This window comes from Salmo salar, chromosome ssa03, assembly GCF_905237065.1.
Source record: "Salmo salar chromosome ssa03, Ssal_v3.1, whole genome shotgun sequence".
NCBI lineage: Eukaryota > Metazoa > Chordata > Actinopteri > Salmoniformes > Salmonidae > Salmo > Salmo salar.
The window spans coordinates 84999016-85024230 of NC_059444.1; the positions used below are offsets into that span (position 1 = coordinate 84999016).

At 41.5% G+C, this 25215-nt stretch overlaps 1 protein-coding gene and 1 long non-coding RNA gene across 2 annotated transcripts; one reads left to right on the forward strand and one right to left on the reverse strand.

Annotated features, from left to right (window-relative positions):
- Positions 1 to 6947: 6947 nt before the first annotated feature.
- LOC123741734 (uncharacterized) lies at positions 6948 to 7303 on the forward strand. Its single transcript, XR_006769261.1, has 2 exons — positions 6948 to 7021; positions 7224 to 7303. It is a non-coding gene; the product is annotated as an uncharacterized lncRNA (long non-coding RNA).
- A 13858-nt stretch (positions 7304 to 21161) lies between these two features.
- On the reverse strand, positions 21162 to 22774 carry LOC106601919 (dexamethasone-induced Ras-related protein 1). Its single transcript, XM_014194354.2, has 2 exons — positions 22397 to 22774; positions 21162 to 22176 (listed from the first exon to the last, which is right to left on the reverse strand). The coding sequence occupies exons 1-2, from the start codon at positions 22653 to 22655 to the stop codon at positions 21647 to 21649; spliced, it is 789 nt and encodes a 262-aa protein (XP_014049829.1). The 5' UTR covers positions 22656 to 22774; the 3' UTR covers positions 21162 to 21646.
- Positions 22775 to 25215: the final 2441 nt, after the last annotated feature.

Below are 25215 nucleotides of genomic sequence, written 5' to 3' on the forward strand. Positions count from 1 at the left end.
ACTACTGCAGTTAGACAGGAAATAGTTACTGTAAGAGCTAGAACATGACTACTGCAGTTAGAGGAAATAGTTACTGTAAGAGCTAGAACATGACTACTGCAGTTAGACAGGAAATAGTTACTGTAAGAGCTAGAACATGACTACTGTAGTTAGACAGGAAATAGTTACTGTAAGAGCTAGAACATGACTACTGCAGCTAGAGGAAATAGTTACTGTAAGAGCTAGAACATGACTACTGCAGTTAGACAGGAAATAGTTACTGTAAGAGCTAGAACATGACTACTGCAGTTAGAGGAAATAGTTACTGTAAGAGCTAGAACATGACTACTGCAGTTAGACAGGAAATAGTTACTGTAAGAGCTAGAACATGACTACTGCAGTTAGAGGAAATAGTTACTGTAAGAGCTAGAACATGACTACTGCAGCTAGAGGAAATAGTTACTGTAAGAGCTAGAACATTATTACAGCAGACAGTCTGGTTATGCTTTCCACACCTCTAATATGACCAAGAATAGACCTAGTGAGAAATGAAGTGTTAAAGGATGGTTCAGTCAGAGAGGCAGCGCTAATAATCATCACCAGCTAACTTCATCCAACAGGAGTTTCACTCCTCTCCCTTCATTCTTTCCCAGATGTGTGAAATTGGTTTTTAGATAAAAGCATAAGTCAAGATAGTCCCAGTCGGTATTAGATAGAACGTCATGGGGAAAACAACCTGTGGTTACCTAGGTTACTCCATTGGCTCACAGCAATGTCTTAAACTTTTTCAAACAACATTCTCTTGTCTGCTTGTTTTAGTCAATTACAAAACTACATTTAAAAAAAGTACAACATGTCTAAAGATAATTAGGGAGCAGGCGATGTTGAAAAGTTCCCAGTACTTAGAAAAATGTAATGTTGTAGGGCTTCGCTCATGCCCCTTTTCATGAAGGTGCTAGCAGCCACATGAGTGAGTGAGTGCTAGCTAGCCATCTTCTGACCAGAACATTAAGCTAGCCAAGACCAATAACACAAACAAATGGACTATACAGCTGCAAGTAGTGAGTGGAGTTACAAGCGAACTATGCTAAACAAGTAAAATGTTGTCTCTTTTACAGTGGGGGCCAATTTGAAAGAATGTTTGTTTTCCCCAATTTGTGGGCGTGGTCAAGGGTAATTTGTTATTTTATGTGAATATCATGCGTAAATCTAAGTTACAAACCAAAAAATCTAAGTTAAAGCTAGAGATGTATTTTTTGCATTGGATGCGTCTCAATCCACCGCATCCTCCAGTGTCACACTTCCGCATCTGTGGTGAAAGGTGGCAGAGCTAGAGTGTTTTTTGTCAGACCACGAGACAACCTGGAAAATCCCATGTAAATGTCTGTAGCGTCCGAACGGTTTGCCCTACAAACTATTATGAAGGGGAGACTCTCATGAACATGATGGTTTTCTTCGTTTTGCTCTACGATCCCCACAAGTGTCATGGGACTCTTCTGAAGTTAACCGCTACTGTTATTCTGAAGTTAACCGGTACCGTTATTCTGAAGTTAACCGGTACCTTACTCTGAAGTTAACCTGTACCGTTATTCTGAAGTTAACCGGTACCATTATTCAGAAGTTATTCTGAAGTTAACCGGTACCGTTATTCTGAAGTTAACCGGTACCTTACTCTGAAGTTAACCGGTACCTTACTCTGAAGTTAACCGGTACCTTATTCTGAAGTTAACCGGTACCTTACTCTGAAGTTAACCGGTACCTTACTCTGAAGTTAACCGGTACCTTACTCTGAAGTTAACCGGTACCTTACGCTGAAGTTAACCGGTACCTTATTCTGAAGTTAACCGGTACCGTTATTCTGAAGTTAACCGGTACCGTTATTCTGAAGTTAATCGGTACCTTATTCTGAAGTTAACTGGTACCGTTATTCTGAAGTTAACCGGTACCGTTATTCTGAAGTTAATCGGTACCTTACTCTGAAGTTAACCGGTACCTTACTCTGAAGTTAACCGGTACCTTATTCTGAAGTTAACCGGTACCATTATTCTGAAGTTAACCGGTACCGTTATTCTGAAGTTAACCGGTACCTTATTCTGAAGTTAACCGGTACCGTTATTCTGAAGTTAACCCTTAACGTTACTCTGAAGTTAACCGGTACTGTTATTCTGAAGTTAACCGGTACCTTACTCTGAAGTTAACCGGTACCGTTATTCTGAAGTTAACCGGTACCGTTATTCTGAAGTTAACCGGTACCGTTATTCTGAAGTTAACCTGTACCGTTATTCTGAAGTTAACCGGTACCGTTATTCTGAAGTTAACCGGTACCGTTATTCTGAAGTTAACCGGTACCTTACTCTGAAGTTAACCTGTACCTTATTCTGAAGTTGTCCATTTGCCTACTAACATGGGGTGAACCGCTGTGGTGATTGCTCTCTATCCAACAGCATAGACAGTGAGACAGACCTGCCCAGCTGCCCAACTTTGTTTACATAAGACAACATGTCGCACAATAATTTTGTCTTTTTAAATACTGCACCAAACACCTTAGATGTAAAATTGCGCAACTAAAACATCCTCGGTAAAAACGTCAAAATTACAGATTTCTTGAGTTAATTTTAGATTCATTCTGGGGATTTTGAGGAAGTGAAATAGGCTTCTACAGTGTCTCATGGAGGACAAACACCAAATGAGGAATCGGTCAGGAAACACACCTCCAAGACTGAAATCTTGTTTTTCTAATGAGCATCAGCAAGTTGCAAAAAAGAAGTGCCAATCTGCATGTTCAGTGACTCTTTAAGCTGTGATTCTCAAACGTAATGGATATGTTGGCATTTATCAAGATAAGGCTTTCCATGTCTGTTTCTGTTTTACATATTTTCTCAACTCATTTAATTCTAGTTATTTTAGTAATCTTGGGGGGGGGTTGCAGTTCCACTCTCCTTTAGTATTTGTTTATGTTTTATATTGACACAGATAGATATGAGATAAAGAGGGAACAGAGAGCAGTGATTCTTGAAAGGGACAAACTAATATTTTTCACAAATATTTGTCTAAATATTAACAAAATGTGAAATATATATTTTTATACACCAATGTATCAGCTTTTACACCATGTAAAGGAACAGCCTCCTAATAAAACATTTTCTTCATAAAATGCAAATATATGGATTTATGTAAATCCATATAATTTCATTTTAACATGAATTGTCCAACAAGTATTTGAAAGCCTTGATTGTTTAATTCTAACATTAGATTATTTAAATATGTAATTCAAATCTCCAAACTTATTTTTGTTTTGTTTTATATTACTATATAATGCTCCAGGGCTAATTTCGTTAGCATTTTTTACATGTTTTTCTAGATTCAGAACATAAAACAACATTTATAAAGCAAACATTATCCCTTCGGTCTAGCACAGCAAATACTTTTGTCATATATCATGTAGTGATTCAAATACTTTTGTCATATATCATGTAGTGATTCAAATATTTTTTCCGAATATTGAAAAAGAAATATAGATCTTAATAAGGGGGTTAGCCATCGGAGATGAAGTTGACAAAAAATACTCAAAACAGACATATATTTGCCTTACACACATTTGTAAAATATGCAAAATGATTCATTTGAAAATCACGAATAAACTGACCCTGCTCATTCCTGATTCATTTAGGATTTTAGTCAAATCTGACAGAGTTTACCAAATGTCCAGACACATTCTTTAGGGATCACAGGTTTGAGAGAAATATTCCCCTAGAGTCAATTGACGTGCCCGCGAGTGAAAAGTGACGTCCTTGTGAGTTTATGCTAGAGACTTACCGTTGGAAGTGGCTACAGCTCAATACCCTCTTTCCGCCGATTCCATAACATGGAGCTTGTGAAACTCAAATCAAATCAAATTTATTTTTATATAGCCCTTCGTACATCAGCTGATATCTCAAAGTGCTGTACAGAAACCCAGCCTAAAACACCAAACAGCAAGCAAAGCATGTGAAAGAAGCACGGTGGCTAGGAAAAACTCCCTAGGAAAAACTCCCTAGAAAGGCCAAAAACCTAGGAAGAAACCTAGAGAGGAACCAGGCTATGAGGGGTGGCCAGTCCTCTTCTGGCTGTGCAGGGTGGATATTATAACAGAACATGGTCAAGATGTAAAAATGTAAAAATGTTCATAAATGACCAGCATGGTCAAATAATAATAATCATAGTAGTTGTCGAGGGTGCAACAAGCACGTCCGGTGAACAGGTCAGGGTTCCATAGCCGCAGGCAGAACAGTTGAAACTGGAGCAGCAGCACGGCCAGGTGGACTGGGGACAGCAAGGAGTCATCATACCAGGTAGTCCTGAGGCATGGTCCTAGGGCTCAGGTCCTCCGAGAGAAAGACAGAAAGAGAGAAGAGAGAATTAGAGAGAGCATATTTAAATTCACACAGGACACCGGATAAGACAAGAGAAATACTCCAGATGTAACAGACTGACCCTAGCCCCCTGACACAAACTACTGCAGCATAAATACTGGAGGCTGAGACAGTGTTTTTCTAGGAAATCGTAATGAAATCGTCTGTAAAGCCCAAACTGTTTGAGCATTTTTCAATTCTAAAAATAAAGATTCCCTGTCAGAGAAGGATTGTCCCGACTTTCAAAAATCAATGAGAGAGAGAAGGGCTGGTAGAAAACCGGTGGGGCTGGGAATCTAAGATTAGTCCAGGGCAGTGGCCATAACCACAAAACTAACCTCAGGCTCAGAAAAGACCCACTGGCCCTTTGTTACTATGTGGTACATGGATATACACCCAACATTCACGCATGTTAATATAGCATGACTAAATAGCAATAGCAGGTAGCTCCATGACAGTTACTGCTTCAGAGGCATACTTATTTCCCTCATTAAAATGCAAATCAATTTATAACATTTTTGACATGCGTTTTTCTGGATCTTTTGTTGTTATTCTGTCTCTCACTGTTCAAATTTTACATTTTATATTTTAGTCATTTAGCAGACGCTCTTATCCAGAGCGACTTACAGTAGTGAATGCATACATTTCATTTCATGCATTTTTTCATTGTGCTGGCCCCCCGTGGGAATCGAGCCCACAACCCTGCCGTTGCACACACCATGCTGGCGTTGCAAACACCATACTCTACCAACTGAGCCACAGGGCTACCAAACCTACCATTAAAATTATAGACTATTCATTTCTTTGTCAGTGTGCAAACGTACAAAATCAGCAGGGGATCAAATACTTTTTTCCCTCACTGTAGGAGAAAGTGGTTTGACTTTTTCAGGAAGGATAATAGAGATGGAATAGAGAGAGTGAGACGGCAGCACACGTCCAGAGTGACTGCTGACATGTCCTGTCATCATTCTGTTATGTCACCTACCTCAGTGTGCTGCACCATGACGTGTCCTGTCATCATTCTGTTATGTCACCCACCTCAGTGTGCTGCACCATGACGTGTCCTGTCATGATTCTGTTATGTCACCTACCTCAGTGTGCTGCACCATGACGTGTCCTGTCATCATTCTGTTATGTCACCTACCTCAGTGTGCTGCACCATGACATGTCCTGTCATGATTCTGTTATGTCACCTACCTCAGTGTGCTGCACCATGACGTGTCCTGTCATCATTCTGTTATGTCACCCACCTCAGTGTGCTGCACCATGACATGTCCTGTCATCATTCTGTTATGTCACCTACCTCAGTGTGCTGCACCAAGACATGTCCTGTCATCATTCTGTTATGTCACCCACCTCAGTGAGCAACAATATTACTGTTCATTCCTGGAATGTATTGATCCAGGAGCAGCATTATGGATCAATAATCACTGTATTCATCTGAATGGATAATTTGTGTGTGTTTGCCCACCACACCACAAATAGGGTTAAGAAGTGAACATGGTCATAAAACAAAACTTGGCAATAACCATTTGGTCATGAGTAAGTCATTTCTTCTTTTCCTCACGTACAGCAGCGGTTTTCTAAGAAATGTTATTGTCTAAAATCTGGGAAATTTGCTCATGTAATTAATGCGTGAAGGTCTTTACAAAAAAACAAGCTAATAAAATTGTCAACAAAAAACTAAGTTATGTGGCCATGAGCAATCCAGAGATGGCGCTTAGATAGCCTAAATGGAAGCTTTGTTCTCATCTTAAATACCACATAAAATCGATTTTCCAAGTAGCCCACACCGAGCATGACCAAACAACCCAATCAGATACAGTACATTGTGTATACTTGTGTAGTAGAGTTAAAATGGTTATTCCAGCAAACTTCAAATTATTAGAATAGTACACAACGCAGAACAGAACAATCAGGTTGAGGGTCAATGGCCAAAGCCTGCGAACAGGAATATTCCAAGTTCAGACAGAAGGGGGGAGTCAGATCGCTATGATCGCCAGGAACTTTACTTTTGGTTTCTAATTTTAATTGTTGCGCTACTGGTGATGCCTGTTGATGTTAGGTAGGCAGCTACAGTAGCTGAATGATGTTAATATCTTCAGGTTTTGTTTCATTAAATTTATTTTATTTTATCTGGGTGCTTACGTCACCTACTAACACCCTGGTACTACCCATAGCTCCCGCTCTCCTCAGTCTGAGAAAACACTGAGAGAGAAAGGTACGGGTTGCAGATTACTCCTTTGTAGAAGTCCGTAACGTGAAATAAATAAAACGTCCCAAGGTTAATGCTGTAGATATTGTTATAAGGGGATGTGAGACTATCGAAATACGTAACTTTCAGAGTTTTATTGTTGTTATTATTATAGTTACAGAGTGCTAAAAGTGTTGCTAGCTAGCATGCCTTTCTTTCTGTGATGCAGACGGCTAGCTGAGCTGCCAACTAGTGATGGTGTTGCATTATGGGGGATGTAGTTTTTGCCCTCTAAGGCGATTTCGCGTTGTAACTTGTTTGTGTTGCAGTGGTTTTGTACATGAGTTGTTGTATTTTGCTACTATCAACACTGAAAGCACCTAGCAATGTATTGGGGATGTGAGACAGGATATGTGTTTTACCTTTCTTCATGCTCCTGTTTAGAACAACTTGTCAGGTGGTGCATTGGAGACTGATGTGTTCCTGTCCGGTCTTTTCACAATACTATTGCAGGTATGGTTCTATTGTCTAAGAATTAAGATTATACATTCTTTGTATTAAGGACTGGTTATTATTTTATACTATACATTATGGCTTTATGTATGAGTGTGATTGTGAGAGTCTGAGAAAACACTGAGAGAGAAAGAACAACTTGTCAGGTGGTGCATTGGAGACTGATGTGTTCCTGTCCTGTCTTTTCACAATACTATTGCAGATCAACATAAAAGCCTAAAAGACAGCTGTGGTGCCGCTCTTCATTTCTTGGTTCTCCTGTGGTGCATAAGAGACCCGCTACACTTGAAGGACAGCAATGGATGGGGGGAAACTGGAAAGAAAACCACAAGTGTTCCTTACTGACCTACTAGAGATGTAATCACAAGAAAATTAATTCTGTCAACTTCTTTTCATCATCAACTTGATTGTTTGGATGTCTTGCAGTTTAAACCGGCTTGATGTGCGTATTTAACAGAGCCGGTCCTGACCTCCCTGGGGCCTTAAGCAAAATTCTGCCAAGGGGCCCTCCTACCTGACCCGTGAGCCATGTAAACCATTTGCCATTGCCACACAGTCAGACCCCAGTGCTCACACTACAATCCTCCCTCCTTTAAAACAGTTTGCTCCATCTGTCAGTCTAAGAATTAGTAGACCTATACAGAATGAGGTATAAACAAACAATATTTACTGAATATAGTCTTTTCTATAGAATCTTAAGATAAGTGAATATTAACATAAATAACAAATTGTAGAAAATATAAAAATATAAAATATAACACTGAGCTTTGTCCAGGTTGTTCTCACAGAGAAAGGAAAGCAGCACGAAGGCAGTCATCTGATGGCAGATCAGGTCAATTCTGAATCTCGTGTGCCAGATCCATTCCACTGATGTTAGTCATCTCTGAAGGTTAGAGTGTTTAACTTCCATGTACTGAGCCTTTAAAGATTCACTGGACATCTGAGAGGCAGTGCTAAAGTTCAGCAGCACTCCATATTTGGTTTTCACCTTGTTGAGTGTTTCAAATCTCTCCACCATGGATGTCACAGCAGAGTCGACCACAATGTATAAGTATTTGACTTCAAGGTTTATCAGTGCATCAATCACTGGTTCATCAGGAGCCTCTTGCTGTTTTCAGTGTCTTCTTTCAGAACAGCCTCCACATTCATTTCTTCACAAATGTTTTTGGCTGTTGTCTGGGCCTCAGAGAATCCAGTTTCCCGGTATGTAGTGAGGGAGGCCTTTGCATTTGAAATTAAATTCACTGCGATATCCAACTGCATTGAGGTGTATTGGAGGAGCTGGTTCACCTTGTTTGTCATTGTCAGTATCTCACACCATACGACACAGCAAATCAAGAAGCGGTAGGACCCAACTTCCTCTGCAAGTGCTGTGCCTCCACTTTGGCCACAGGATCGTTGATTGTCTGTCTGGCTTCCAGTAATGCCTCCCAAACCTCAGAAGCCTGATACCTGATTGCATGAACACTTGAGCCTACTTTCCCATCTTGTGTCACTCCATGACTTCACGGTAATGTTCACATGTTTCTTCAAAACATTCCATCTTCATGTGTCAGCTGAAAAGAAGGTGAAGAGCTTTTGCACATGCCCAAAAAACCCAACTGCATCTTTTGAAGGTTTGGCAGCATCTGCAATGACAAGGTTTAGAGTATGTGCTCCACATGGGATGAACATGGCTCTGGGATTTTTTTTGAGCGGTCTGGCTTGTACTCCTTGGTGCTTGCACTTCATGTTGGCCCCATTATCATAAGCTTGCCCTCTGCAAACAGCTCATTCAGCTCATCTAAGATGACAGTGGACATCAGTCAAGCCTGTTGTAACCTCAATATTTACAAAGCCGAGGAAGTGCTCCTTGATCTCTGGCTTTCCCTTTAAAGCCACGCTTCTCAGAATAATGGACATTTGCTCCTGGTGACTAATGTCAGGTGTACAGTCCAAGATAATGGAGAAGTACTTTGAGTCTCTTACTTGAGTCACTATTACGTCCAGAATCTTGTCACTCACAATCTGAATCAGTTCATTCTGTGTGCGCTTCCCAAGTTAATGTGTCTCTCCATCTTTAATTTTGCTGAGATTATTTTCCATAACGGGGTCAAATTTTGCCAGTAATTCAACCTCTTTTAGGAAGTTTCCATTATCTGGTTGGAAGAGTTTGTATGATGAACCCCTGAACGCTAGGTTTCTTTCAGCCAGAGACTGGGTGATACTTAAACGTGTAAGGACATCCCTTTCTTTCAGCCTCCAAAATTGCCATTTGTATCTGGTCAAGAGTCTGTCCCCGACTTAAGCGCAGATCAAGTTCTCTTCACTTAATCATATTGTTTGTGTTCAGGACTACCCTCATGGTGTATCAGAATGACGTTGATATTTGACCAGTCATTCACACCTTCCTTTATTTTTTTGTAGTCTTTTGTAGAAAAGAGCTTACAGCAAAAACAATACACAGCGTTGTTTTTGATTGAGTATGAAAGCCAGCTCCTGGTAAACTTTTCCCCATTTGACAGCTGTCTCTGTAGTAAGCCTGAATGGAAACCTCTTCTAGACTTGTCTTTAGAGTAAGCAAAATCCAGTCCTAGTTTGAATGGACCTCAGAGCACTAACTCATAAAGTCTATTAAGACTGGTGGCCAACTAAACCTTGACTGAGAGACTAGATAATCCTTGTCTTGTTTTAAAAATGATGTGCGCCTATGAGGAATGCCATCACACCCATATATTGTCTGGACTGGTCCCCACAGAGGTTGCTGCTGGAAAGCGTGAGTTTCATTTCGTGTACGTGCATATGAACACATGTTCAAGCGTGACACGATTATCTTTCCGATCTGCAGTTTATAAACACCGTTGCCCATTGCCGTTAATCAAATGTAATAATAGTTGTATTTACTCTCACTTTTGTCAGGCACAAAGTCACAGAACACAGTCCTGGAAGTGGCTGACAAGCAAACAAGACACAGACCAAGAGATGCACTGCCCAGCTAAGTTAGCAAGACAGACTAGAGAAAGATGCACTGCAAGCTAGCACATCAACTTAACGTTACTGTTATTTGCTAACATCAAACTTGGAGAGAACACAAGTTTACTTGATTGCTGTTCCCACAATTCACTCTCATGGAACTGTTTTCTCACTACGCAAGTTGTAAACATTGACACCCTCTTTGACACAAGGGGGAGGTGGGGCCCTTGCGTAATTTGTGGGCCCTGCACAACTTGCGTTGTGAGCATATAGGGCCACCCGGCTCTGGCATTTAGCCTTTTTCTAGTGGTGTACAGCTCCATTGGGAGTGGTTTGTATTTTGTGGTGTAGAGCTGTCTTGTCTACAACCCATTCCCCCCTGCCAGTCCCTCCTTCTCAGCCCAGACACAGTCTGTCCCAGCCATGACTCACACTAATGTGTTGTACACTCTCTGCTTTCCTTCAAAAGGGGTTTGGATTACCCCAGCCAGCCTGTTTCTCTCTTTCTCACAGCAGTAAACAGCCAAATAGAGCTTTGGCTTATTTTGTTTTCACATAGACTGCAGAATACATTAGGAAAAGATGGATGGGAAACTATACAATTTAGAAAAATTGAGCTCCCAGATGTGTGCATCTTTGTCTCTCCACACACACACAATAGCCTACATTCACCTATACACATTACCTCTCCAAAATTAACCATAATCCTGTTCTCCGCTCCTTGACAGTCACCAATCCCATCTCTGTGACATGGTGAGGCTGGACCCAGGTGCAGAGAAGAAACCAGATGAGGAATCAGTGGTTAAGGATAAACATAAATACGTTACTCAGAAACAGTAGCCAAAGGATCACAGTACACTGGAAAAACAACAAACACTACGTCTCTAAAACTCACTCAGGAAACAACCGCACACGGTAAACAATTCAAAGGAAAGGAAAGCAGAAAACACACCTCTTTTAACAGGGAAATCATAATGACTAATAGGACACACCTTAGTGTCATTAATGTCTCTAGGACGGTTTCTGCTGCCGTCTGGTGACAGGTGGAACCATGACAATCTCGTCAGTCTATGGAATTACCCAGCAGGCCTACTGATTGCATGTCAGCCGGCCGCGACTGGAAAACCCATGAGGCGGCGCACAATTGGCCCAGCGTCGTCCGGGTTAGGGGAGGGTTTGGCTGGCTGGGATGTTCTTGTCTCATTGTGGACTAGCGACTCCTTGTGGCGGCCGGGCGCCTGCACGCTGGTCGCCAGCTGTACGGTGTTTCCCCTGACACATTGTTGCAGCTGGCTTCTGGGTTAAGCGAGCAGTGTACCAAGAAGCAGTGCGGCTTGGCGGGGTCGTATTTCGGAGGTCGCATGGATCTCGACCTTCGCCTCTCCCAAGTCCATACGGGAGTTGCAGCGATGGTACAAGACTGTAACTACCAACTGGATATCACAAAATTGGGGTGAAAAAGGGCTATAAAGTACCCCAAAAAACAAATGACTAGGATATTAAGGATATGCTTGTGCCTTATCCAAACTGCTGATTTGATACATGGATTAGCTAGGGTGTGGTGAGACAGAGCACCAGGTTCTTGTACATCTGCAAGCAAAGGAGATGATAATTGTGTCTGTCTCTTGCTTGCACATACATATGTAGGATCTTAATTTGAGCCGGATGTGGTTTACAATTAATGGAGATTTTTGTTGAGGTTGATACATTTTTTGTTAGGGCAAATCAAGTCTGAACTCCATTCTCAAAGCAGAAATTACAAACTTTAGAAGTCTTTTTAAAAATCTAATACACTACAAGTTTGCACTTCCTGCTTTGCAGTAAGCTTCTCAGCAACAAAAGAGTGATCAAATTACGATCCTACATCTGTACAGTTGCTAAGGTCTGCTGTGAGCAGAGAAAAATGGAAAACATCTAACAATAATGAAAGTATATTTTGTGAAACACAAAATGTACATATCACACACACACACACACACACACTCAAGTTAACACAACCCCTCTCCCACATACACCCACACCTCCAGCTGCTCTCCTTTGCCTGTCCTCTCCCATATCAAACTCAGTGGAGGCTGGTGAGAGGAGGATGGCTCATTGTCATGGCCGTAACGGAATGAATGGAACTGTATCAAACAATTAGAAATGGAGGGTTTCATGTGTTTGATAACGTTCCATTCATTCCATTCCAGCCTTTACATTAAACCCGTCCGCCGATTTAAAGTGGCATCAGCCACTGATCCACCCAACCTTTTCCAGCGTTGAGTAGACACCTCCCTCCTTTCCTCCATCCCTCCCAGGCCTGGCTGTCTCTGGCTCTACTGAACGTACGGCGATAGTGTTCTTGGCTGGGTTGCATAAAACATCAGAAGTGTTTGGCTTAAGGATTTACCTTAAGGAATAACTTCCCCTTACCTAAGGGAATTGTTTAAGGGGGTTGCATAGAGCCCCTCATACGTGTTCCTTAGATAAGGGCCCATAGGGCTCTATGTAGTGAATAGGGTATCATTCATGACACGTTCACTGAGCTTATGAAAGCAGCCCAGACACATTTCTTATCTGGCTCAGTGTTAACATCACTGTTGTTCTCCAGATCTCGTTTACATTGCCTTCAGGTGCTTGGTTATGATTCAGCTATCAATCTTCTCATTCTGTCCTCTGTTCTTTTATAAGCATAGAATGAAATACTGAATGGAGATGCTGATGTAAAATGAGGATTTAATTATTCAGTTTGTTTTATTAGGAAAAGAGGTGTATTAATCTGCATGAATCTGCTACTAATCCATGTGGGTAGGGTTACAACTTCTGCTGCTATTGAGGTGGGGTGGGTGGGGGGGGGGTTGTGTCCAGTTGTGTTCTCTCATAATAATAAACCTTTCACTTTACAGAGCAGTGTTATGGGTTATGTGAGGCCACCACAGCCTGTGTGAGTAGAGGATGTACCTGTTACAGAGCAGTGTTATGGTTATGTGAGGCCACCACAGCCTGTGTGAGTAGAGGATGTACCTGTTACAGAGCAGTGTTATGGTTATGTGAGGCCACCACAGCCTGTGTGAGTAGAGCATGTACCTTCAGGTGTGTTCCTACCGCTGTTCCGTTCTACTATTCTACCCTACCCCCTCCTCTTCCTCCTCCTGGGACGAAGACTTTGTGTACAAGGCTGCCCCTCACCTCCTACTGTCACGTTTATCGTCGGTGAAGGAGGACCAAAATGCAGCAGGACTGTGTTTGTTCATTTTGAACATTTATTAAATCAAACTGAACACCAAAACAACAAACAAGATAACGAACGAACGAACGAACGAACGAACGAACGAACGATCGATCGATCGATCGATGGATCGATCGATCCACAGACAGTCTGTCAAGGCACAAGGCTAGACACAGAACAATCTCCCACAAATCCAAGACAAAACACACCCAACTAATATAGGACTTCCAATCAAAGGCAACACCAAACAGCTGCCTTCAATTGGAAGTCCACCCCAATTAACTCAACATAGAAACACACTCACTAGACTACACATAGAAATACATAAACATAGACCATAACTCAAAACCCGGAAATAATAAATCAAACGCCCTCCTAACTAACACACCACCCTGAACCACATAAAACAAATACCTCTCTGCCAGGTCCTGACCAAACTACAATAACAATTAACCCTTTTACTGGCCAGGACGTGACACCTACTTGTGTTCCTACCAAACAATGTCCCCACTTGGTTCTGTCTGTAAGAAATGTTATGTTCCTGTGCATATTAATAGCTGGACAGAATTGTTACATGCGGAAGAGTTTTGAACAAAATGGTCGCCATAAACAAAAACACTGTGACAGAAGTGAATTTGTTTGAGAGTAGGCTACAGCAGTGGCTCTCAAACCTCTCTTCATGGAGCCCCAGACGTTTCACAATGTTGTTGTATCCCTGAACTAACTCACATCACAAGGATAGGTTTGAGAGCCCCTGGTCTACAGGGTGACCTTGTTTAAACCCACTGAAGGAAGGGTTTCCTCTGGTGAAACTACTCGGTTTATAGAATAGGATCATACAAATGTATTCATACTCATAGTCTTCACTGATGCTTTATGGCTCTAATATTCTCATTTTTGAGAGATGCTATCAACTTTTATATTTAAACCAATGACCGTCCCCAGACACCCTATTCTTCTAAGGCTTTGGTAGCCCCTGCACACCTTCATTCTAATCTCTGAGCTAATATCAGAGTCTGCATGAAGGCACTAGATCCATTCTCTTCTCCTCAGTTGCACTTAATGCTAAAAGCAAAGACTTGTGCATTGATTCATCTTATACAGTATGAAGTTGAACTAACACAACTTAGGTCTCCCCCAGGCATGGTATCGACATGACCCAGCATCTGTCTCCTATCTCTCCCTATACACACAGGGTCAGGTGAGGTTGGTCAGCAGCTGGCTTTAAGTCAACAATCTCAGTATACAATCAACACTAACTTTAACCTTCATCCATAAACCCTTCTAACCATTTTTACTCAAAACATTATAAGACTACATTAGCCCCACTCTATGTATGTAACGAAACAGCAAGATAACGACAAAGCAAAGGCCCTGTCCAGAAACAACCCCTAGACTTTACCCGCCTAAAGGCACTACTCGCCTTTTATTCACTACCCGCCTAAAGGCACTACCCACCTAAAGGCACTACCCGCCTAAAGGCACTACAAGGCACTACCCGCCTAAAAGCACTACCCGCCTAAAGGCACTACACGCCTAAAATTACTACCCGCCTAAATGCACTACGAAGCACTACCCGCCTAAAAGCACTACCCGCCTAAAAGCACTACCCGCCTAAAGGCACTACCCGCCTAAAATCACTACCCACCTAAAGGCACTACGAGGCACTACCCACCTAAAAAGACCTGCCCGCCTTAAGGCACTAAAAGGCACTACCCGCCTAAAATCACTACCCGCCTAAAGGCACTACCCCCCTAAAGGCACTACCCACCTAAAATCACTACCCGCCTAAAGGCACTAAAAGGCACTACCTGCCTAAAATCACTACCCGCCTAAAGGCACTACCCTTTGATCTGTGCCCTTAGATTATTTTTGTACGAAGCTCATCTTGCTAAGGAGATGAAAAGTAGAAATGTCTTCATCTGTAATAGGGTCAATAACCTGACGTGTCTATTTTGGCATCTGAAGCATAATAAATGTTTATAAACACTGCATTATTAGACTTAACTTTCCCCTATTTACCAGCTTATAACAGTATTCATTATGAATAATGGGAATTTAAGGAGCTATAGAGCTCAGAAGTACCAAAACTAAAATCAATATGCAGAAATGTTCCAAAATTATTTTTTTACTATAAAAATCAAATATACTCTGGTGGCATAATTGTGAGGGTATCTGTATTGATAAGTAAAAATAATGGTGAGGATCTTAAACTTTATTACATTTTTATGCTTCAAAGACATTTGTCTCTACATTGGGATTTCATTCAATGTCATTCAGTATAACAGACATTCAGGAGCCATTTCAGACCATAATGCTTTGCGATAGTCACATCACAGGATATTGGATCAGAAAGAATATTCAGAAGGACCCCCTAAAATATAGATAATTTCACCTTTTCGTTTACTGGTGCACTATGGTACAAAATCCTGTTTCATACGGTACAACGCTTAATTAAAAAAAAACATTTATAATGTTGTTTTTATTTTAAAATAGCATATTTGATGTGAAATGTAACATTAAAAAGCTGTAGATCAAGGTCATAGTTTTTTCATAGGTGGCCAAGCAATTGCCTGTAGAATAAGTTCAAACAGTTTTTTGTCATACGGAGTAACGATTATGTCATTCTGTATAACTGTTATACCACAATGTCATTTGTTACTCTGTATGACACATATACAGTATTGTTTTTGTGTTTTTAGGACATAAGCTTTTACGGAATGTAGTGTATGTGTGTACATTTTATTAATAACATATTTATGTATTTTTATGTGTTAAGGTATATTTTGTCTTTATCACATTGTGAAAAACAAAAGTAATCACAATGTTGGTCAATTTCTTCAACAAATGATCAGGTCTATATAATTATCAAAGATACATTAGTAATGGAAAGGAAACGAAGACTCTTTGTTTAAGTATTACATAAGACTCCTTTAGTAATACAATTTGTAGGCAGAAGTTGGTACAGAATACAGTATAACAGTATATGATAGTTTCTTCCTAAGTTCTGCAAAATGTCCAAGACATCCTGGAACTCATATAGCCTCCCCAATCCCCCTTACGTAACTTTCCCTAGCAACAACATTTTAATAAATCTAACCTCCCCCTGACAGCAGGAACCATCTTATCAGCAAGTAAAAACTCAGAAGTGGGTTTGACCGAAACTTGACCTTTCATCACAAGTATAGGGTCATGACAAGGTGAACGAGTGTAAGCATCTTCTGACAGGGGATTGGTTTCATCAGGTCTGTGGCAGCCTTGTGTTCTCAGAAAACCAGATAACCACGGTGGGATCCAGACAGGAAGAGTCTGAATGTAGGTGCCTTCTGATAGTGTCTGAAGGTCACAACACTCAAAACAGGTTTTAACACACACAGACCTTACCGTTTATCATAATGTAATTTATTAACCCTTTAAAAGGTATAAGGCCGTGGTTTAACCCTCTTTAACAACATGGTCATTATTATTATTAAATTCAAGTCATCAGCACTTAATTATTATCATAATGTTGTATTAATGCTTTATCAGTACAGTTTTGATGTTGAGGGAATATCTGTCCTTATAGATGCCTCTATCCAACAACGATAGGGCTGCATGGTTCAGGGCCTGGAAGAACTCAGATCCTCTAGTTAGGGAAGAGTCACTTTTGAGCAGGAAAGCAAGGTATTATAGTGGTCATGCAGTTCAGTGACAAGGGCAGTTCAGTAACCAGCAAACCTGAAATATGACTAAGGTCAATTAGGTTCACAATCATTTGCAGTATGCTAGATCTTTTATCTTCAATACAACGTATGAGTTTCAGACTAAGCTGTGGGCGGTCACTCAAAGGTTGTTTACAATAGCATTTAGGAAATATTTATGTAATGGAAGTCATTTTACTATATCTTTTCGGTCACTGGTAAACTATGATACAAAATCCTGTGTCATACGGTACTCTTAAAAAAACTCTTAAAAAAACTCTTTAAAACTATTTGGATTTTCAAAGCAGTACCTGTTTGTTGAGATCAAACTATTACTATCTATAAACAGCTGAATGCTAATACTGGTAAATAATAAAATAATGTGAAAATCCATTATCGTTACACCGACGAATGACACTATTCATGGGAGAAATAATATGATTCAAATTGAAAATTCATGGATTTAAATGTCAGTTACTAAAACTTGTTGTAATATATATCCAACACTCTAATGAAGGTAGAAATAACAAAAATTCAAATTTTTAACACAGTTTTATATTTTGCCTATTTTAAAACCTTATTCTTCATTGACCCAATAAATGTATTAGTATTAATAACCAATGTACAGTTGGAAGCTTTACCTTAGTCTTTGCTAGGTAAAGCCCCGCCTTATCTCAGTTCACTGGTCACCACAGCAACACTCACCCGTAGCACGTGCTCCAGCAGGTATATTTCACTGGTCACCCCCAAAGCCTATTCCTCATCTGGCTGCCTTTCCTTCCAGTTCTCTGCTGCCAATGATTGGAACGAATTGCAAAAATCACTGAAGCTGGAGACTCATATCTCCCTCTCTAACTTTAAGCACCAGCTGTCAGAGCAGCTCACAGATCACTGCACCTGTACATAGCCCATCTGTAAATATCCCGTCCAACTACCTCATCCCCATACTGTTATTTCTTTTTTTCTCCTTTGCACCCCAGTATCTCTACTTGCACATTCATCTTCTGCACATCTATCACTCCAGTGTTTAATTGCTAAATTGTAATTATTTCACCACAATGGCCTATTTATTGCCTTACCTCCCTTATCCTCTTACAGCTCCTTAAGGATAGGGGGCAGTATTGACAATTTCGGGAAAAACATGTGCCCATATTAAACTGCCTCCTACTCAAACTCAGAAGCTAGGATATGCATATTATTAGTAGATTTGGATAGAAAACACTCTGAAGTTTCTAAAACCGTTTGAATGGTGTCTGTGAGTATAACAGAACTCATATGGCAAGCAAAAACCTGAGAGAAATCCTACCAGGAAGTGGAAATCTGGATGCATGGGCTCTCTTCAAGTCGTTTCCTATTGAATACACAGTGACGTAGTAATAATTGTGCACTTCCTACGGCTTCCACTAGATGTCGACAGTCTTTACAAAGTTGTTTGAAGCGTCTACAATGAACAGAGACCGAATGAGAAGGAGGGGAAGTTGTTGAGGCAGGGTATGACATCACTTCTTGGAGCGTGTTCATGAGAGTGGATCCTCCGTTCCAAAACCTTTTTCAAGACGCAGGAACCATCCGGTTGTAATATTATTGAATCTTCACGTTCTGAAGGCCCTAAAGATTGATGTTTTACAACGTTTGACATGTTTGAACAAACGTAAATACAACTTTTTTTTTACTTTTCGTCGTGACATCGTCCGCACGCTTCCTACACTTGGAGTAGCTTGCTGAACGCGCGAACAACAAGGAGTTATTTCGACATAAATTATGGACTTTATCGAACAAAACAACATTTGTTTGGACCTAGGATTCCTGGAAGTGCCTTCTGATGAAGATCATCAAAGGTAAGGGAATATTTCTAATGCAATGTATGATTTTAGATGACTCCAAGATGGCGGCTATCTGTATAGCCTAGTGTATTTTTCTGAGCTCAGTACTCAGATTAGTGCAAAGAGTGCTTTCCTCGTGAAGTTTTTTTGAAATCTTTCATAACATTTGCATAAAGGAGATGTTCATCTATAATTCTTTGAATGACAGTTTAATTTTGTATCAATGTTTATGACAAGTATTTTTGTAAATTGTGGCGCTGATTCACCGGCAGTATTTGAGGGAAAATATTTTCTGAACGTCATGCGCCGATGTAAACTGCTGTTTTTATATATAAATATGAACTTTATCGAACAAAACATGCATGTATTGTGTAACATGATGTCCTAGGAGTGTCATCTGATGAAGATCGTCTAAGGTTAGTGCTGCATTTAGCTGTGTTTTGGGTATTTGTGATGCATGCTAGTTGCTTGGAAAATGGCTGTGTGGTTATTTTTGTCGATGTACTCTCCGAACATAATCTAATGTTTTGCTTTCGCTGTAAAGCCTTTTTAAAATCGGACAACGTGGTTCGATTCAGGAGAAGTGTATCTATAAAATGGTGTAAAATAGTCCTATGTTTGAGAAATAGAAATGATTAGATTTGGTTTTGAATATGGCGCTCTGATTTTTTCACTGGCTGTTGATCCCGTTAACGGGATCGGAGGGCAAGAGGATTTATCTTAACTCATTTGCACACACTGCATATAGACTTTTTTTTTCTACTTGGTGTTAATATCAGGGATATTGACTTGCATAGATTTTTTGACAAAAATGCAACAAAGTTGCCCGGTAAAAAACAAAAACAAATCATGGATTGCTATCTTACCTTGTCCATGGACCGCTTACAGGGTCAGGAAACCCATATGTAATTTTGTAAGGTGGGTGAACTATCCCTTTAAATGAGGGCTTTATAATCAGTTTTGAAATGGCATAACATGGGCATGCACTTAGAAAGTAAAGGAATTTACTGTAATTTACTCTCCTGTATCTTAGCTGAACATTTGCTGTTATTACAGCTAAGTAATGTAGTAATTCCCTAGACCACAATGCATTGCAGTTTACAGTAATGTATTGTAAATTGATAAAAGGAGGACGTCAAAGTATGATTTTACTATACAAATTACGGGGCAGCCCCCAAAGTGACTCTTTACACTGTATGCAAGAATTCTCTGTGTTATCGCGTCATCCCCCATTGCGTCATCTCTTGTGAAGCAGAGGTTCTGTTGTCTTTAGAGCCTGTAGGTCTGACATCTCATTGGAGGTTAACTTTACAGTAATGCTATTGGTCATCAACTTTTGAATCTAATCATGGTGAAATGGTTATGAAAGGTTCTTAGCTTCATTGCCTCATTCTATTGTTTGTTCCTGATCTGTGCTGGTGAGATACCTACACTCTTTATCTCTCTCCACCCCAGGGAATCTTGGGGCATGACCTTTCAGGCTATGACCTCTCTCGCTCTCTGTTCATGCCTAGAATAATGCCTTATCATGCTTGTTAATGCTTTGTAACTGAAGTGTTATGCCTTGTATGGGAATCCATTCCTTTTACAAAGTAATTAAATACACTTGTATCCATTCTCAGACATTTCTTGATTGCCTAACTGAACTGTAGTCTCTTGCATATTGCTAAATCATCTTATGCAGTCAGAAAAACATTTTAATAGGCTTATCATGGGTCGCATGTGAGGTATAAATAATATACATTAATACAAAACATTATGAACACCTTCTCTTTCCATGACGTACACCAGGGGTGGGCAACTTTGATGGGGGTGAGGGACACAAAAAAACTGAACTCATCATGAGGGGCCGCAGTGGTGGCTCCTGGGTCTGTGTACTCACATCCACACACATGGGCTAATTGAGTGACAGCTGATGCACAACCACATTTCAAAATTGCACATTATGTATTCTATTATTCTGACTCTCAACAGAAAGTTGAGACCTGACTGAACCCCCCTCCAATAAATATCCGGGGGGGGGGGGGGAAATTGGTCTGAAATAGACTGACCAGCTGAATCCAGGTAAAGGCTTTGATCCCTTATTAATGTCACTTGTTACATCTACTCCAGTCAGTGTAGTTGAAGGGGAGGAGACAGGTTAAAGAAGGATTTTTAAGCCTTGAGACATGGATTGTGTATGTGTGCCACTCAGAGGGTGAATGGGCAAGACAAATTATATAAGTGCCTTTGAAAGGACAGGGTGCAACTCAATATTAGGAAGGTGTTCTTAATGTTCTGTACAATTAGTGTACTTCAAAATGAATGTTAGGTTATAGGGAGTACTTTAAAAATGTAATTGCACTGAGAAGGCCTGAGAATATCCTTATTTACCATCGATGTTATTATACAAGCACAAAAAAAGGATGACAGACATGGTAATACAGTTGTCAAATGGTTTTATTTTCTCTTTATGTTTCTTTCTTTGTGAAAAGTAAACGATGACAGAATAATAAATATGCATTTATAGATTTGTTCAGAATGCGTTCAAGTTCAATTCCAGGTAAAAAAATAATGAAATGCTAAATGTAAACAAGAGCCACCCCATAGGTAAATGCTACATTCTCCATGCAGTAGAGGCAGATTTTACAGCATGTAGTTGACAAGAATAGGCTACCTCACTGTAGGTTCTCTAAAGCTACATCTCTTTTGAGAGTCCTGACTCCACAGGGACATTTCTGACGGACTGACCATGTCATGCACCCTCTCGGCGCGTCCTGGCATAGTTTGGGATACACACCCCTTGCTGTCACTGCGCACTGGGGTGCTGTGTTATCCTGAACTCCGCACACTGGCGAGAAGCCTGGCGGGTATCATACCTATCGTTGTATTTCGTTACAGTTATCCGCACATTGTCAGTAAATTGCTTAGCTGATGGTGCAACTCTGTTTACTCTGTCCGACGCCGATAGCTTTCTCTTTTATGTACCTCAAGTCACTGTGCACGCTTGGTCGGCGTGCAAACGGTTCGACAATCCCGTATGCCTCGCCGTCTTTGAATTTCTTATTTCTGAAAGATTTTCTTCTGCTGTTTTGCAGCACTTCGCAAAACTGTAAGGAAACTTTGCGGTGAGAGTCCGGGCTCATCTCGTTGGGCAGTTTAGCCATGGTAAAAAGAGTCTGAAACATCTGGTCGACATTAGTGTTCCGTTTTGCAGAGATCTCATAGTAGGCACACTGTTCATCACCAGCCACCAGCTGCTCAATCTCCTCATTCTGAACCTCCCGGTTAAACTCCCGGTCACACTTGTTCCCGCAGATAACGATCGGGACATCTACGTTCTCTTTGGTTTTGTTTTTCAGGCAGGACTTGGTCTCGTAAATTTGACGCTTCAGGCGCTGCACCTCTTGGAAGGAGTCTCTGTTATCCAGACTGAACACCAGGATGAAAACATCACCTGAAAGAGCAAGGGAAGGAACATTAATATCACAGCTCAAAAAGTCCACGATTACATAGGCCAAGGTTAAATGTGTACAATAAAACTGTTGCATATAGCATTATTGCATGCATGATTTAAATATTATTCTAATAGATATCATTTCGATGTAGCAATAAAATCAGTGTTGCTTTTACATAAAGTCATATTGTCTGTTTTGTTAGTTCAGAGTTAAGCTTACCAGTAAGGATAGAGAGTCTCATCATGGCGGGGAAAGGATGGTTTCCAGAGGTGTCCAGAATGTCCAACTGGTACACATCTCCCCGAATGCTGTATAATTTCCTATGAAAGTCCTCGATTGTTGGCGTGTACTGGTCCTCGACTTTTTTATTCAGAAACCGAGAGATGATGGCCGTCTTGCCAACTTTTGTAGAGCCCAGAATCACCATCCTGTGGCAATTTTTGGCCGGGATGTTAAACTCGTTCTCGGAAGGAGACATGTTCGTTTCCTTTTCTTTGCGCACCGACGTGTGTCTTTGGTGCGAAGGCGAGATGGTGAATGCAACCTCTAATAGTCTAGAGAGATATTGTCAGTTTGTAAGCGCTGCTGCTTTGCTGAATCTGAGGAGAGCGCGACTGGGTATATATAGGCGATGCTGACCACTCCTCCTAGGCGCGTCATGCATTACGCATTGGTCTGATGGGAGAAAGTTTGTGGTTATTATTATTCCCTTGTTGTTGCGTCAGTCTGTCCAGTCCGTATGTATGAGCAGACAGTAATTATATATACTGTTTAGAGAAAAATAAAACATGATTTATGTGTAAAACAATATATCGGCCTACCTAAACACTCATGCACAGAGAATGCGGTTGTTGCTGAGTTAAATTCATACATACGAATATGTTTATTAACATAATAACCATAGTCCAAAGATGTTTTCATAAATATAAATGCAAAATCATAATATAGTCAATCTCCTCTTTTGGTGGGGACTCAAGGGTCCCACAAAACGGCGTAATCCACCATGGCAATAAAAGGTATTTTGCAAACGCAATACCCCTCAAACAGGACAAATACTCAAGATGATAGTGTCGTTATTTTGGTAATGATTATTATTATGATGGCCCGTGGGCATTATTGTGTGCAAAGGTTACTACGAATCACAATAGTTCATTTGCATAGGCATATTTCATGTCAACAACACATTTCACCGTCAACAAGAAATTAACACACTGTCGTTCAGTCGGTTTCACGAGACATCTAGTTTGTTGTACGCTGCGGTGAAAGCCATCGGCGTATAGCTCGCGCTGCGCAATGAAGGAGCGCACCTCCGATTTCGGCCACGTGTTTGTAGACCACTAGATAGCGCTGGAACTAGAAAGGGTTTTTGTTTTGTCTGAGCGGTTGCATACAACTCAACACAATGATCTTGAGGCGAGCACCCCAACGCAGGACAACAGTAATATGCTTAATATCATCAGCAGGAAATCATTGTGGAAATTAAAAATGACCTCCACCTTATACAACATATTATATGTGTATCCACAGAGGCTTAATGTGCATGATAAATACACAAACATGTATCATATCAACCACGTAATTAGACTACTGAGTCACCAATAATTCAAAGGGTTTTGACTCTTGACTCTTTCTCCACACTTGGGTAAATTTACTGAAATTAAGGCCACTAAAGCATGTCTGCATTTTCCAAACAATGTGATGGCAGATTTTGATATTTTGCTGCACCCTAAACTACATTAAACCTCAGCCTAGTAGTCCAAATGAATGTGACATGGACACCCACTTTATATAACCCTTGGATAGCATGGAGACAGACTCTGGCAGTTGAGGAAACTGAAACTAGCTGAGCTCACACCGTTTTCAAAGAGGTAACTCATGATCAGTGCTGAGCTCTGGGTAGGTTATATTTGTCTGTGATCTTCTGGGCCCAGAATTTTGAAAAGGTATCTATCAGGATTTAGTTTATCGGATAGTATTAAATGCCTATCAAATAGAATGAATAGTAAAGGGTCCCCATTCAAGTCAACGATTTGTCCCTTCTATTCATTCTATTTTCATGCAGTTAGTCCTATCCGATAGGCCAGAGGTCAAGGTAGTGAAACAGTCATCTAACAGGGGGCAGCAGGCCATCTAACAGGGGGCAGCAGGCCATCTCACAGGGGGCAGCAGGCCATCTCACAGGGGGCAGCAGGCCATCTAACAGGGGGCAGCAGGCCATCTAACAGGGGGCAGCAGGCCATCTCACAGGGGGCAGCAGGCCATCTAACAGGGGGCAGCAGGCCATCTAACAGGGGGCAGCAGGCCATCTCACAGGGGGCAGCAGGCCATCTAACAGGAGGCAGCAGGCCATCTAACAGGGGGCAGCAGGCCATCTCACAGGGGGCAGCAGGCCATCTCACAGGGGGCAGCAGGCCATCTAACAGGAGGCAGCAGGCCATCTAACAGGGGGCAGCAGGCCATCTAACAGGGGGCAGCAGGCCATCTCACAGGGGGCAGCAGGCCATCTCACAGGAGGCAGCAGGCCATCTCACAGGGGGCAGCAGGCCATCTAACAGGGGGCAGCAGGCCATCTCACAGGGGGCAGCAGGCCATCTCACAGGGGGCAGCAGGCCATCTCACAGGAGGCAGCAGGCCATCTAACAGGGGGCAGCAGGCCATCTAACAGGGGGCAGCAGGCCATCTCACAGGGGGCAGCAGGCCATCTCACAGGGGGCAGCAGGCCATCTCACAGGGGGCAGCAGGCCATCTAACAGGGGGCAGCAGGCCATCTCACAGGGGGCAGCAGGTAATCTAACAGGGGCGGCAGGCCATCTAACAGGGGGCAGCAGGCCATCTAACAGGGGGCAGCAGGCCATCTAACAGGGGCGGCAGGCCATCTAACAGGGGGCAGCAGGCCATCTAACAGGGGGCAGCAGGCCATCTAACAGGGGGCAGCAGGCCATCTCACAGGGCGCAGCAGGTCATCTCACAGGGGGCAGCAGGCCATCTAACAGGGGGCAGCAGGCCATCTAACAGGGGGCAGCAGGCCATCTCACAGG

Excerpts from the sequence above, each read along its gene's own strand:
- LOC106601919 (XM_014194354.2), bottom strand. The coding sequence starts at position 22,655 with ATGTCTCCTTCCGAGAACGAGTTTAACATCCCGGCCAAAAATTGCCAC. Across the intron at positions 22,177-22,396 it reads GAGACTCTCTATCCTTACTG|GTGATGTTTTCATCCTGGTG; the intron begins GTAAGCTTAACT and ends TTGCTCTTTCAG.